The 14,471-nt window shown below is 60.8% G+C and overlaps 2 protein-coding genes across 3 annotated transcripts; both read right to left on the reverse strand.

Annotated features, from left to right (window-relative positions):
• Nucleotides 1–4,784: 4,784 nt before the first annotated feature.
• On the reverse strand, nucleotides 4,785–7,172 carry RNF223 (ring finger protein 223). Its single transcript, XM_056128423.1, has 3 exons — nucleotides 6,802–7,172; nucleotides 5,643–5,782; nucleotides 4,785–5,468 (listed from the first exon to the last, which is right to left on the reverse strand). The coding sequence occupies exons 2-3, from the start codon at nucleotides 5,771–5,773 to the stop codon at nucleotides 4,814–4,816; spliced, it is 786 nt and encodes a 261-aa protein (XP_055984398.1). The 5' UTR covers nucleotides 5,774–5,782; nucleotides 6,802–7,172; the 3' UTR covers nucleotides 4,785–4,813.
• A 2,622-nt stretch (nucleotides 7,173–9,794) lies between these two features.
• On the reverse strand, nucleotides 9,795–14,027 carry CUNH1orf159 (chromosome unknown C1orf159 homolog). 2 transcript variants are annotated; one of them, XM_056128474.1, is made up of 8 exons: nucleotides 13,954–14,027; nucleotides 13,488–13,563; nucleotides 12,798–12,887; nucleotides 12,340–12,405; nucleotides 11,893–12,027; nucleotides 11,383–11,408; nucleotides 10,974–11,004; nucleotides 9,795–10,227 (listed from the first exon to the last, which is right to left on the reverse strand). In XM_056128474.1, the coding sequence occupies exons 1-8, from the start codon at nucleotides 14,023–14,025 to the stop codon at nucleotides 10,130–10,132; spliced, it is 594 nt and encodes a 197-aa protein (XP_055984449.1). In that variant the 5' UTR covers nucleotides 14,026–14,027; the 3' UTR covers nucleotides 9,795–10,129. The 2 variants fall into 2 exon arrangements, with proteins under 2 accessions (XP_055984449.1, XP_055984450.1); XM_056128475.1 differs by having other exon boundaries at nucleotides 10,121–10,227; nucleotides 11,834–12,027.
• Nucleotides 14,028–14,471: the final 444 nt, after the last annotated feature.

Below are 14,471 nucleotides of genomic sequence, written 5' to 3' on the forward strand. Positions count from 1 at the left end.
ACCAAGAGGGGTGGTGACCTGGTGTGCGGGAGAAGAATGCAACTGGGAGTCCAGAAGTTTCTGCACTTGAAAAGGTGGTGGTGGGGGGGGGGGGTTGGAGCGATAGCACAGCGGGTAGGGCGTTTGCCTTGCACGCAGCCAACATGGCCGACCCAGGTTCGATTCCCAGCATCCCATATGGTTCCCTGAGCACCGCCAGGAGTAATTCCTGAGCGCATGAGCCAGGAGTAACCTCTGAGCATCGCCGGGTGTGACCCAAGAAGCAAAAAAAAAAGAAAAGGTGGTGGTGGAGGGTTGGCTGGTTAAGGGCATCTCCAGGGTCAGCAGGCCAGGTGAGCAGGGGGTAGGGGAACCTGACATGGTCTGGCATGATAATCTGGACAGTGGAGGGCAAGGAGGACCAGAAAGCTGAGGGCAGTGGGTGGGGGTGTGGCAGGTCAGAGGGGTGTCTGGAGTTCTGGCTGGGGTAAGAATCTTACTAGCTAGGTGTAGGGTGGGGAGGGGCTCCCCCCAAGGTAGGAGCATGTGAGAGTCGAGGGGGCCTCAGATGAGTGAAGGACATTCATGCTCCCTCTGGGCTTTAGCCTTTCTGGGAGGTGTGGGACCAGCGCAGCCCGGAGCTCTGCCCCAGCCTGGTGGTCTCTCAATCCCAACGCCTGCCTCTCCATAGCCAGGGCCTGCCGGCCAGCCAGACCCCAGCAGAAGCAAGGACACGTTCTAGGTTGTCGCGGGGCTGAGAGGGTCCTGCTCTGGGAGCGGAGGTGGTAGGGCCAGAGCAGGGCCGCTGCTGTGTCCCTGGGGTCGGGTCTCCCCCTCTAGGCCTGTGCCTCCCCCACAATCCCCACCCCCTGACACTATCCTGCGTCTGTCCGTGGTCGCCATGCGACACAGACAGTCCTGCTCAAGAGAGCCTTCCTGGGTCACTGAAACCACCAGTGAGTGCAGAGGCACGGGGAAGTGGCCACTGGGCCGTCCTGCAGGTCATCTGAGCCTCTAGGAACCCATGACAGGGTCCCAGGAACCCAGGACTTGGACGGATGACAAGCAGAAGGGAGACCACAGGGATGATGGGCAGTGGTGGAGGCAGAGCAAGCAGGACCCCCCAGGACTCTGAGGGGTGGTCTGGGGAGGGGAGCAGCAGGTCTGAGTGTGGTATGAGCTGTGAGCTGGGCTGGAACAGGATCCTCCAGGGTTATGGTGGGCCGGGGCTTTAGCTTTCTTAGCCGATGCGGACCCAGTCTACACCACAGCATCTGCAATGCCCTCAGATGCACTGGCTACCTGGGGGCACGGCCCCGAGGGTGCACTGTGCAGTGTTCCAGTGCTGCTGGGGGTGGGTTGAGGGAGTGGACCATCCATTTCACCCACACGTGCACTCCCACCTGCTTTTCCCCTTGCTCAGAGCTGCTGCCTGTGGACAATCCCATCTCAGCCCAGAAATTCCCCTAGAGGGGAGATGCTCAGGGACCTGCAGAGGAGGAGGAATGGGCAACGCTGACCGTGGTAGAAAGCAGAGCCCGCAGCAAGTTGAGAGTGTGGCGATTTGAAGGGAGCAGACACTCCGGAAAGAGCGTAGACGGGTTCTAGACCCCGCCCTGTGGTATGGGGTCAGCCAGGGAAACGCCCATATGCCCATCACCCACAGGGCTATCATCCATGCCCGGCAATTCAGGGTCAGCTGGGGCATAGCTGCCAAGAATGTGGTGTTTATCCTGCATCCCTCCCCGGAAGGAGGCGCCAGACCCAGGGGTGAATGTGGGCAGGGGTGTTGCCATCAGTCTGACCCCTGTCCTCCTGGCTGGGAACTTGGGGTGAGCACTACTGAGGTCTGGGGGAGCTGCGACCACCAGAAAGGCGGTGGAACAGGTCCCCTCTGGGCAAAGGGCCAGGCTGCCACCTAGTGGCCATCTTGCATCCTGCAGCGCTATCCCCGGGCTCCAGCAACCAACCTGTCCACGGGGTGGATCAGCATCTGTGTCCCTGCCCCAGTGTCTCATCCTTGAGCCTTGCATCTACACATGGGCCTGGGACCCCTCCCCAGTCTCACCTGTGTCCCCTCTCCACCTTCCAAGTCAGGTGCTAACTGAGACTAGAAACTGCCCTGTGTATAGGCTGCTTCCAGCACCGTAGAATCTGAGTGGAACTGAGCCTCATGCTGGACACGGTGACCCACATTAGGGTCTGCTCAGGTGGAGGGCAGTGGCCAGAGGGGTCTTCACAGCTTCGCCCCGTGTCCCCTGGGGCTAATACCCTCACACGGCCTTCCCGAATTAGAACTCTGAGTCCCTGATACCTGTCTCCTTACCTCGGCTCTCACTTGCCCTCCTCAGCACCCGAGTCCCGGGAGACCCCTGATTTTTCCTTCCACCTGCTCTGCTCCTGTTCAGCATTAGCCACACTACAAGATTTACTGTTCATTCCTTCGGTAAAGCCATGTGAGTCAAAATCAGTGTCCTCCCACCCTGGGGGTCCTCGCCCCACCGGGAGCCATGACCCTAAGTCAGCTGACAGAGCAGCATGTCCTGTCAGAGCCCATGAGACCCAGAGCAGTATGGGAGGGGGGCAAGTCAGAACCCCTGGAATATCCTGCAAGTGTGGCTATGCGGTCCAGGTGTGCTGTGGACGGAAACGGAGATTAGGACTTTCCTGGGAGAACTCGTCACAGGCCTCCCTGGTCACTGGTGGACTCCCTGCCATGTCATTGCTATTTCCATTCCATCCACACACTGCATGACATGGTCTGGCCACAGCTGAGCTCTGCCCAAACCCCTCCTCTGGGCTGGCCCCGCCCTTCCGCCAGGCCCCACCCCTCTGGCATAACGCCTCTCCTCCTACAGACCTCGCCCCCTGGTCTAATCCCTCCCATCTCTCTGGTCTATCCCCTCCCATCTGACCCCGCCCCAAATATATAGTCCCGCCCCTGGCTTCTTGAATGCTTGTTTATCAGGAAGATGATCCAGCTGGTGCAGTGGTAGCATGATGGGAGGGTGCAGACCCGATGTTGGTGCATGCAGGGTGAGCCAAGGTGAGCAAGAGAGATGTGAGTCTCACCTGGTGAGCAGAGGCACCTCCTCTTATACGAGGCTTTCCACTTATGACCTGGGTATTCTAGAAGAAAGTGGGGAGCCAGGGCAGAGACAGTGGTACTGGCCGAACCCAGTCACCACCAGAACTCCAGAAGCCTGTCAGCAAGTTGGACTTGAAGGGGTCTCGAGTCTCCACAGGCTGTCTTGGTGGACCTGCAGAGGCTCACGTTTGGGGAAAAAATGACAGAAGCTTGTGCCAGAGATGGGAGAAGGTTCCCAGAGTCTACCTTGGTTCTCCCTAACCAGGCCTGGATGCTACAAACCAGAAGGGGCACTAGAGGGACTGGGCACTTTGCCCCCCTCAGATCTTCAGTGAGAATAGAGGGAGGCAGGTTTAGGTTTGACTCTAGGCGTGCTGCCTGTGACCACCAAGGACCCCTGCACAGTGGAGTGACCATGTGTGATCCCAGGCATGTATTTGAATGCCCACCTATACATGTGGCAGGAGTGAGCAGTGTGGTCAGTCTGTGGCTTCACTGGACATCTGTGACTTGAGTGGAGTGCCTGGGATGTAACCAGCTGTGGCTCAGTCTCTGCATGCCAGGCCTGGACTTCATGGCGCCATCACTGCTGGGGAAATGTTTGCTGGATGAGGGAATGTGTGAGACGCTCACATGAGGGAGTGTGCAGCCTTCTCCTGGGCCTAGCCCTGCCCGTGAGGTCCCCATGACTATGACAGGTAATGGCCTTGGCATGTGGCCAAGGGGACCTGGGGTTTCCTGGTGTCGTCAGGAAAGTGGCTTACTGGCTGTTCCAAATCTGTGCTGGGCTTGGAGCAGAACTCTACTGCTGGGCCATTTCTTCAGCATGCTTGCGTCCCTCCCCACCCTAACCACAGCCCACAAGTTGGAGCAGGAAGATCTGGGCTTGGGGTAAGGCTGAGGAAGCAGAGACCTGCCTGAGCCAGAACCTGCCTGGCCTCTCCTCCACACCGACCTGGTGGTGCAGGATTCCTGGGGCTGGTCTCAGAACGGGGTGCAGTGGGTGGGGTTTGGCTGCAGCACTGTGCGGTGGGGTGGCCTGTCTGTTTCCATGCACCCTTAGGCCTCAGTTCCCAGGGGCCCCGGGGTTTGTGATTCCAGTCAGCATGGCTAGGGGGGCATGACTGCCTGGGGGTGACTCAAGGTGACCAAGAGTGAGGCATGAAGAGAACTTGCCTCCCACACCACCGGTTTTCCTGGAGCAGTTCCATGACATGGGGAATCCATGTTGAATCCAGAGAGGGCAGAATGGTCAGCAGGGAAGCTGGACTCCCCTGGGGCAGCTGGAATCAGAGCCTGCTGAGATATCCCTGAAGGGAGGGCACAGGTGTGGTGGGGTAGGAAGAAAGAAAATGTGGTAAAACCGCTTATAAAACATGGATACAAAAAGATTTATTTAGAAATGTACAAGTCAGGAGAGGCTGGGCCTCCTCTTCCCACCCTGCTCCCGCTCTACTCCCTGCTGAGGGGACCAGGCCGGGGGGTCTAGGGGAGCACTCTGTAAGAACATGCAGTCAGGGTTAATCCCTCCCTCATGCCCACAGGCTGTCTCCTGAGCCCGCTTCCCACTGTGGGTGGCATCTATGCCCTCAGAATCCACAAAAGCCTGCAATGCTTAGCCCTGGGGGACACAACAGCAGGGTGCTGGGGACCCACAGAAGTGGGGTCCTCAGAGATGCTGGGGCTCCTCCTAACTCCTGGAGGAACGTGGGCAGGCTGCTGGCCCGTGCTGTGCAGTGGGCAACCCTAGCTGCGGGCCCGGGGCCCAAGGGAAAAGGTGGCCTCGGTGGCAGCTGCAGTGGTGGTGCGCGCAGGCGGCCGTGGCAGACAGCGCAGGTTACCGGTTTTGAGCGCGCACTGCACAGGCCAGAGCACCACGCAGAACAGCAGGAGCAGCAGCGCTGTGATGAGTGCCAGGCGCCTCCAGTCCCCACAGCGGGCCCACCAGCGGGCCAGGCGACCCGGGCGGCGGGCAGGGCCCGGGGTCGGCATGGGTGCAGGGGGCTCAGCCGGCTTGCTCAGACCCACGTCCACACACACGAAGCCAGGAGCGGCGAGGCCAGGGGCAGAGGGCGGGGGGCAGCAGCACAGCCTGGTCCCCTCCAGCCACACAGGTTCCTCCTGCCGCAGGTGTGCTGGCAACTTGGCCTGCAGCTGGCGGCTGGTGCGCAGTGCTGGAGCCCCGGCGGCTGGGACAGCTGTGGGCTGCCGGCAGAATGGGCAGGGCACAGCTTCACCACCAGGGCGACCTGTGGGCTGAGCAGCTGCCAGCCGTGCCAAGCATTCTAGGCAGAAGACATGGGTGCAGGACAGCTCCTTGGGGGTCTTGAAGATGTTGTCGTAGCCAGAGAAGCAGATGGAGCACTCCAGAGGAGAGGCCACCCTCTCTGAGCCAGGTGTACTGGGGGACCGGGGGTTGCCAGAGAAGCCAGGGGACCGGGGGTTGCTGGAGGTGCCGGGAGACCGGGGGTTGCTGGAGGAGCCGGGGGACCAGGGGTTGCTGGAGGAGCCAGAGGACCGGGGGTTGCTGGAGGAGCCGGGGGACCGGGGGTTGCTGCTGGAGGAGCCGGGGGACCGGGGGTTGCTGGAGGAGCCGGGGGAACGGGGGTTGCCGGAGGAGCTGGGGGACCTGGGCACTGAGGCTGTGGGGCTTCTTTGGCTGTTGGGTGGCATGGCCGTGTGCCACACCTGTTGGCCTGCGGACATGGCTCTGGGCTGTGGGACAGAGACCACTGTGAGTGACCAAAGATGACCCCACCCTGCAGCCACCCGGCTGCTTTCTGTCCCTTTGCCAGCACTGGACCCTGATCAAGAAGGGACAATGCCACAGTTGGGATGTGTGACCTGCAACTGCATAGGCCGGCGAGCTCAAGATTGAGGGGCATCATGTCTTTGTGTGTGGGATGTCCCTGCTGTCCTGCCCTCATGGCAGAGTGGGGAGGGATGGTGACAAGGGCCTACAGTAGACTCCTGCCTCACTGGGTCACAGCTAGACCTCTCAGAGACCACTGCAGAAAGGCAGTTTGGAGCCAGGCCACCTAGCCCAGAGATCAGGAGTCCCAGGTGCCAGAATTGATACAGAAGATCCAGGGGGAACCCACGGGGAACCCACTCTGGGTGGGCACACATGTTCCATCTGCGGGGACCAGGCCACAGGCTGAAGGTCAGGCTCCAGTCTGGGGCCTACGGGGGAAATCTGTGAGGGTCTTCCCAGCTGTGCCTGGAAGCCCACACTGGGGCACTGGCTATGGAGGTGTTGTGTGTGTGTGTGGGGGGGGTGGGTAGCAGGAAGCATCCACTCTCTTCCTTTACGTCCCACCCAGGAGCCCCATTTCCCTGCACCCCTGCTCAGGGGCCCGTACCCCATCTTGCCAGCCCACACCTCCCTGTACAATCAGCCCTGTCTGGGCGAAGAAAGGGGAGAGGCTAATTCCTTCAGGAAGCTCAGAGGAGCCTGACCCTGACCAGTGTAGGTGACTACACAGTGACGCACCGTCAGGACTTACTGCATGAGTTGTGGTGTTGTCACTGTGACATCACACATGCCCCGTGTCATGTCACGAGGTGGCCCTCTGTCCCAGAGCAGTGCCTGTGGGCCTGTAGGGGACTTGGGGACTTGGCAGAGTCTAGGGGTCTGCTGGGGCATCCCACAAGAGCCAATGTCCTGGCACTGAGGTCCCATCCTCAGGAGGTGGCTCCAAGCCTGTAAGGTCAGGGCCAGAAAGTGGTCTTACCTGGTGAGGAGGTCAGCAGGGCCTAGGCATGCTCCCAGTAGCCAGTTTGGAGGGCCTCTCCTGCAGCAGGCAGGTGACCCTCAGCACAGCCAACACCAGCAGTGTCGGTGGCCCTGGCCTTCAGGTTCGTCCTCTGCTCTGTGCTGGGCAGCCAGGGGTGCGTGTGGTGTTTCAGGCGAGGTGGCAGGTGTGACTTGTCTGGGCGTGGGCTCCCGGCAGGAGTATTTATATGCTTGAGGTCATGAGCCCAGGGGTGCGGCCTGGGGCCCTGGGATTGGCCCGCCCTCTCCAGGTGTGAGCAAGGCGAGTCAGAGCCCGCCAAGGCAGCTCTGGCAGGTTAGCCTGTGGCCCCTCCAGAAATCTCCATTCAGCATCCCAGGTCCAGCTCTGTGGATACTATCCTAAGTGTGCAGTGGCTTCCAGAGAGCTCAGCCCAGTGGGTGGCCTGTTCTGGGCAGCTCTGTCCCAGCACCACCTGCCATACACACCTCCATTATTTGTGGACCTGTTGCATCTCCTACAGCCTCTAGGGGCAGAGGAAACCCTCACTCTACCTAGAAGAATGGGAGCACCCCAAGGGGCAGGCTCTGGTGAGGTTGAGCCCCAGGACCCACTCCAGGGAAGCACCTTCCAGACACATCCTCAAGTCCCTGCTCGTCAGGGACACAGGAGGCTAAGAAAGCAACTGGCAGAGTTCCGGAAGCTCCAGGGGTAAAGGGTGTGTGGGCAGTTCAGTCTGAGGGCTGGAAGACGGGAGGGTGGGTAGCTGAACAGAAACAGGAGAGAGGCCCAGGGGGGCACTAAAGGGTTAAGAGGGCAGGATGAAGGGGGCTGAAAGGACAAAAGTTGAGGGGAAGGGAATGGAGAGCTGAGGGAATGGGATGAGGGACAGAGGGGATGGGAAGGAGCGATTATGACAACAGGACGGAGGAAATGCGGTGATGGATGGACTGGGGACAGGATGGAAGGGGTGTGGGGACGGGATGGACTGAGGAAACGGAGGGAGGGACTGAGGGGACGGGAAGGAAGGTTAAGAGGGTGGGATGGAGAGACTGAAGACAGGATGTAGGGGCAGAGGGGATGGGGTGGAGGGACTGAGGGGATGGAATGGAGGGACTGAGAGGACAGGATGGAGGGATGAGGGGGGGTGGGACGGAGGGACCAAGGGGGGATGGAATGGAGGGTTGAGGGCACTAGATGGGGTTCCGGAGGTCTTTTACTGCAGAGACTGCCCCACCTTTCCACAATAGGAGAGTGACTAGGAACTGGAGGCCACCAAGAAGAACCTGCTCTTCTGGGTGGGCCCTGGCAACACTGTGGATCACTCAGGATCAGGCAGGTACTGCAGCCCTGGGGTCCGCACAGTGGGGCCAGCCTCAAGTGTGGGCTCTGGCTCCCTGGGCATCCTGACTCAGGGTCCCAAGCTGCCGTCTGGGTCCTGGAGAGTGAGGAGGAATTGGAAGGTTGATTCCGATTGATCCCTGTGCTCTGTGAACAGCCTCCCCTCCAAAGGCTCCGGGGAATGGCTGAGCTCTGAGGTCACCGTGGTTCTCATGGGAGCGTCAGTGCCAGAGGCAAAGGGACAGCACTGAGGAATGTAACAGGCGGGGCGATGCCCCTCCCTCTCGCTCGGTCCCTTATGGTGCTCTGTGCCCAGGTGACCCTGGTGGTATGTGTACCTATGTCCCTGCCTACAGCCAGCCTGAAACTTGCTGCTCTTGTCATGGCAACCGGCCCAGATAAGGACCCTGTCAGAGGCCCAGCCTGCCAAGTCTCCCCACCCCCGGGACTGGGGACAGAATACGTGGGGCCACACAGGGGTGGGCACAGCACGAGGCAACTCTGGACACCTGGTGGTCAGCCTACCTGGTGCTCACGCCACACCCTGGCCAGGACCTTCTCCATCACTCCCCTCCTCAGCTGTGGGCACCCAGTTAACAGGCTTCTCACCTGACTTCTGCTTCCAGAGTGGAGGGAGGGACTACCTCACAGCCCACTCACCAGGGCCCCAGGGCCTGACACCCAGAAATTGGGAGGGGGTCAGGAGGAACAGACCCGGTTTCCTGCCTTGACCTCAGCTGATGGCTCACTTCACTCTCACAGCACTGAGTCTCCAGGGAAGAGGTGGTGGGGGGCCCGGGCGGGGGGAGTGAAACGGGTGGGGCTGAGCAGGCCCCCACTACAGACACCCTTTCCCTACCCTACTCCCCCCATGCCCTTCTCCACCTCCCTCTGGCCCCCTATGCCCTTCCCCACCTCCCCACTGTGCTCTTCTCCTCCTCTCTGGCCCCTCCTGCCCCTGCTCCACCTAATGCCCTCACTCCACACTATCACCCACCTGCCTTCTGAGCTAGACACCAGCAGATGAGGGCCAGCAGGGCTGGCTGCCCCATCCTGTTAGCTCAGAGATGCCAGAGTGGCTGAGCCATCCCCAAGAGTCAGGTCAAAGTTTAGGCAAAGCAAGGGCTGATGTGGGATTGGGGGGCTTCAAATCAGGGTGAGGGTGGGGTCACATTCAGTATGCATGGTACTGAGACTGCCAATAGGGTAAGGCAGGGCTGGAGCTGGGGGAGGGGGTCACAGGAGGGTGAGGGGCCTCCAGGCTGTAGCCCTGGGAGGGCCACTGGAAAGGGTCCATCTCTCTGGCCTGGCAGGGGTGACTTTGCACTTCCTGTCTTGTTCAGATCCGGAGACTGGCTTGATTCTCTGTACTCAAGGGCCTGCAGTGATCTGGAGCCCTCCCAGAGGTAACAGGGTTGGGGGAAGGCGGCAGCATGTCTCATGGCAGGAGGCACTGGGGCTAGCCCTCACCGGGCTGCTGTCCTGAGGCACTGTCTCCTTCCTCCTTCCTTTCACCATCAGTCCTGGCACAGTGACCTTGGCTTGGGGGGACACAGCCCTGCTCTGCCTCCCTTCCACCAGGCTGCAGAGCTTCAGGGAGGGCGTCCAGGGAGCGATGCTGGAGGCAGATGTCCTCCTGGCTGCAGTCTGTGGTCACAGCCCATGTGAGCCACATGCCATGCTCCTACAGCTGAGGCACTGTCCTGGGCCTGGCAACGGGGCTCAGGTGTGGAGCAGAGAAGAACTCAACTTCTCTATAAAATCCACTTCTGCATACAATCAGGTCAGAGGAAAACAAGGACTTTGCTTGCTTATGCAGCCTGGACAGGGTGTCACCATCTGGAACACCCGGATCTGGCCTCTCTTCCTGCAGGGGCGCAGGGTGCAGAAAGCAAGGGGGACCATCGGTGTGAGGTAGACAAGCTGAGTTGGGCCACATCCAGGTCTGTCCCGAAGCCACAAGATGCAGTGTGAAGCTGCCGGTCTGTCAGACATCGCTGAGTCGGGCCCCTTCTAAGGAGATGGCAGTGGGGTTCATGGTCCCATCCAAGGGCCGCTCCCGCCTGACATAGCGAGGCTTTCGCACTGGAGAGCCAGAGAGAGAGACGTCAGAACCAGGCCATGGCACCCAGCCACACACAGCACTGAGGGCAGGTGGCGGCTAGTGAGGAGTGCAGATGCCAGGTGGGCGGGTGGGAACCAGCTTTCCAAACAGGCACGGGCCACACAATGCACTTAGGGGCCCACGTGAACGTGGCCTCACTGGAGAAAGGGTCTTTGCAGGGGTGCATAAGGACCCTGAGATGATCCTCCCACCGAGCATTCTGGTTTTCTGAGAGGGAGATGGTGAGTACAGACTCTGCAAGAGCTGCAGACAGAGGCTGCAGGCCCAGGCCTGAGAAGCCTTCCTGGAGCTGTATCAGCTCTGCCGTGGACAGTGGCAGGAGAGCTGAGTCCCAGCCCCGCAAGGCTGCAAAAGGTGGTGGCACCCCTGCCCTACAGCAGCATCAATGGCACCTTGGCCACGCACCTCTCCGGCATGACTCGAGGGTCCATGCCAGATCAGAAAGGACAGTGGCCACCCAGGGGCTCTGGGAAGCATCCCCACTCACAGCCTCACCAGCTCTTGTCACAGGGATGAGGGTCAAGGCACAGAGGTGGGGTGGGGATGGGGCCTGGCCAGTGTCCAGCCTGCCCAGCCTCGTCCCTGTCCCTGTGCCACCCCAGGCAGCCTGGGAAGACACACATCCATGAAGCATCATGGGCTATGCTCTGAATTAGCTACCAGAGATGAGAAAGGCCCGACTGAGGGACAGAAAGGGTGGACGTACCTGAGGACCGCGGGGAGGAGCTCATCGCAGCCTTGAAAGGAAAAGAGGAAGTGTGAGGGCCAGTGACAGCACAGTACAAAGGATATGGTAGTCCATCAGGGATGCAGGGAATCCAGTGTGAACACAGGGACGCAGGGGCCTACAGTGGATGCGGGGATACTGGGCCCAGTGTGGACGCAGGGACATCAAGCCCAGTGTGGATGCAGGAATGTGGGGGCGCAACGTGGATGCAGGGACATGAGGCAAAATGTGGACACGCGAATAGGCCTAGTATGGACACAGGGAGAACAGGCCCAGAGTGAATGTGGGGACATGGGGGCCCCACATGGACACAAGGAACACAGGGACCCAGAGAGGTCAGGGCCAGGGACGGGGCCAGCACAGCACAGGGATGTGCTGGGTCACTCACCACTTCCACAGGCTGCAGGGCAGGGGCTGTGGAAAAGGACAACACTGTCAGGGGGCCCCACAGGGGTCTCCTCCCCTCCAGTGGGGGTCTGCAGGCTCACCCCTCCCACCTGGCTGCCTCGCCTGCCCCCGCCCCCATGGGAGGGACCACCCTAGGGCCTGATCCTTCACTTCTGGTCCTGTGTCTCCGTGGGGACAGGGGAGGGGCTGCACCACCTCCTCACAGACAAGAACCTGAAGGCCCAGCTGTCCTGTCCTGACCCTGAGCCCCTGCACTGTGGAGGGAAGGAGCAGAGAGGCAGCGACCCAGCCCTGGGGTCAGGGCTCCAGCTCATGCCCATCCCTGCTTCACTGTGCAACAAGAACAAGGGCAGAGAGAGGAGCCCCCGCTGGGTGGGGACCAGGCTGTCATGCAGGCCCCGGGTCACTTCTGGGTGGCCCTCAGCCTGCACCTGAGGTCTGGCGTGGGGTGTGTGCTGGGCGCGTCTGGCTGAGTGGCATCTGGGAATACCTTTGTCTCTTCTGTAGAAGACCCTGGGGAGTTTACTGGCGCGCTTGAGGTAGAACCACCCGGCCACGGCAAGGATGAAGCCGGAGCTGACGAAGAAGGTGCCCAGGAAAAGGGAGGCTGCCACCTGAGGACCGCCTGCAGGGAGAGTCACACTGCCAGGGGGCGGTTGCAGAACTGGAGACTGCACTCCCCACAATCTGCTGAGTTCTGCAGGGTTCTTGCCAACCAGAAGCAGGCAGGGCAGGCGGGAAGCCTCTGTCAGGGCTGATGCTGACCGCAGGGCCAGCCTCCCCATCCACACACAGGTCTGTCACACACAGTGTCTGGCTGGCTGAGTCTGATGGAGACCATGGATGTGACCCCACTGTGGCACTCTAAGCTGGTGCCTGCCGCTACCTCAGGACCTGGCAGAATCCCTGCCCTGGCCTCCTCAGCCTAGACACTCACCGAGGTCCAGCTGCCTGGGTGCTGCTGTGCTCTGGCTCCCTGGGGAGTGTCCGTCCTGGCCAGCGGCTGGGGGACAGAGCTGACTTAGCACCATGGCTCTGTGGGCAAGTCCCGGCCATGCATGGGACTCCACACATGTCCTCTGCTTGTCCTGCATGCTCCCTCGGGAAGCCAGAGACACAACCTGGCCAGAGGGGGCTGGAGCCATAGCACAGCAGGGAGGGCGTGTGGCTTTCACGCGGCTGACCGAGGTTCCATCTCTGGCATCCCATATGGGTCCCCTGAGCCCCACCAGGAGTGATTCCCTAAGCACAGAGCCAGGAAAAAGCCCTGAGCACAGTCGGGTGTAGCCCCAATTTTTTTTTTAAATGATGAAAAAGAGAGGAAGCATGCAGGCCTCACCCACCGCTGCAGTGAGTGGGTAGACCAGGGGGACACAGGGCAGGGGTCAGACGTACAGGCTCTGCACTCGGAGCCATTGGCCAGAAAGGTCCCATTGCACTGCACACAGCTGGCATTTCCATCCTCACTGGGGAGCTTGTAGCAGCCTGTGGGAGGCAGGGGAGGGGCCATCAACCTGGGCACATGCAGGGTGCAGGGGAGGGGCCATCGAGGCTGAAGCAATCAGGGCTGCAGGGGAGGGGCCATTGGTGCTCAAGCATGCAGGGGTGTGGGGGAGCAGGTCAGCAACTGCAGGAGCTGCACAGGTAGCCCTCAGGTAGGAAGCAGGCCGGGTTCTCACTCTGAGGGGAGGGTGAGCCCCAGCCCTCCCCATTCCATCAGGGCCTGACACAATGTCCCCTCCTGCCTCCACCCTCTGCTGTCTGGTTCGCTCCCCTCTGTGGGGACCCTCCTGCATTCCATTCCGCAAGGAAGCCTCAACATCACAGACCCACTCGGTGGCTAGCTCAACACTGCTTGTCCCTCTGACTCTTCTTCAGTACAAGGCTCCCGTGTCTCCTGTGGCCTATCCTGGGTCAGCTTAGCCACAGTCCCTCCCAGGCCTGTGTCCCATATGCTTCCACTGACCCTGCCATCAGCCCCCGGCCCCTGCACACAGGGCTGCACGGGGGGGGGGGGGGGGGGGGGGGGGGGGTTTGGGGCAGGAGGGGCCAGAGGTCAATGCTGGCACGTGTGGAGCCACTTACCTGGGCCACACAGGCTTGTGCCCGGGCAAGTGGCATTGGTGTCCAGCGTGGCCACACAACACTCAGGCTGCTGGCCCTGCAGGGGAGATAGCAGCCATGTGGCTCATATGGCAGAGTCAGCAAGAGACCCTCCCCCCCACCACCAGGAGCTCCTCCTGATGCCCACGGCCCTGCCTCATCCCAGTGATGGTGGGCAGCTCAGCCAAGACCCTATTTCTGTCACAGGGACAGAACCCGGGTGGCAAAGACACAAAGAAGGTTCTAACATGCAGAACTGACTGAGCAGCTGACGGGGGAGCACTTTCCACAGTGCTCAGGGATACCCTGAAGTCAGAGGGAAGACGTCCCAGGAGCTGGCCAGGGTGGGGTCACCTCACCTCTCCAGAGTCCACCCTGCCCCCCCCCACATACTGTCCCCCACAGGATCTGTCTCTCTTCTCATCCCACTGCCCCCCCCCCAACCTACCACACTTGCTGAGGATTTGCTGGCAACTTCCGCCAGGAGGCCAGCCAGGAGGACCACATGCTGGAGTGCCATGTCCCGGGTGCAGGGTCTGTGGGGAGAGGGTGCTGGGGGTGGATGGGGATGGTGGCTTCCAGTGCAGGTCTGACCCTCCAGCACGAGAGCTTCCGACATGCAGGTGCTCCTGCCAGTTCTCAGAATGGTAGCCTTAGCCAGCCCAGTGGACCTGCAAAACAAGATGTTTGAGGAAACCCACTTGGTCACTGCAACACTGATATTGGCAAGGGCTCAGCCTGGGCCAGGGGACTGGAGGGCTGGGATCAGCATGTGGAAGGATGTACTCCCTGCTGACATACTCTGCTGAAATGGGATTTGGAGAGAAAGAGCCAGAGTGCAGACGGGCCTACTCGCCCAAGTCAGGTCACCCTAGGGGCAGATGTGAGGTGTGGGCCAGCCAGTGCAGATTCTGGGCTGTTGTCTCTGCCACCTCCACACTGGGCACAGAGGAGTCACCAGATGTA

Source organism: Sorex fumeus, unplaced genomic scaffold (genome assembly GCF_029834395.1).
Source record: "Sorex fumeus unplaced genomic scaffold, SorFum_2.1 ptg000064l, whole genome shotgun sequence".
Lineage (NCBI taxonomy): Eukaryota > Metazoa > Chordata > Mammalia > Eulipotyphla > Soricidae > Sorex > Sorex fumeus.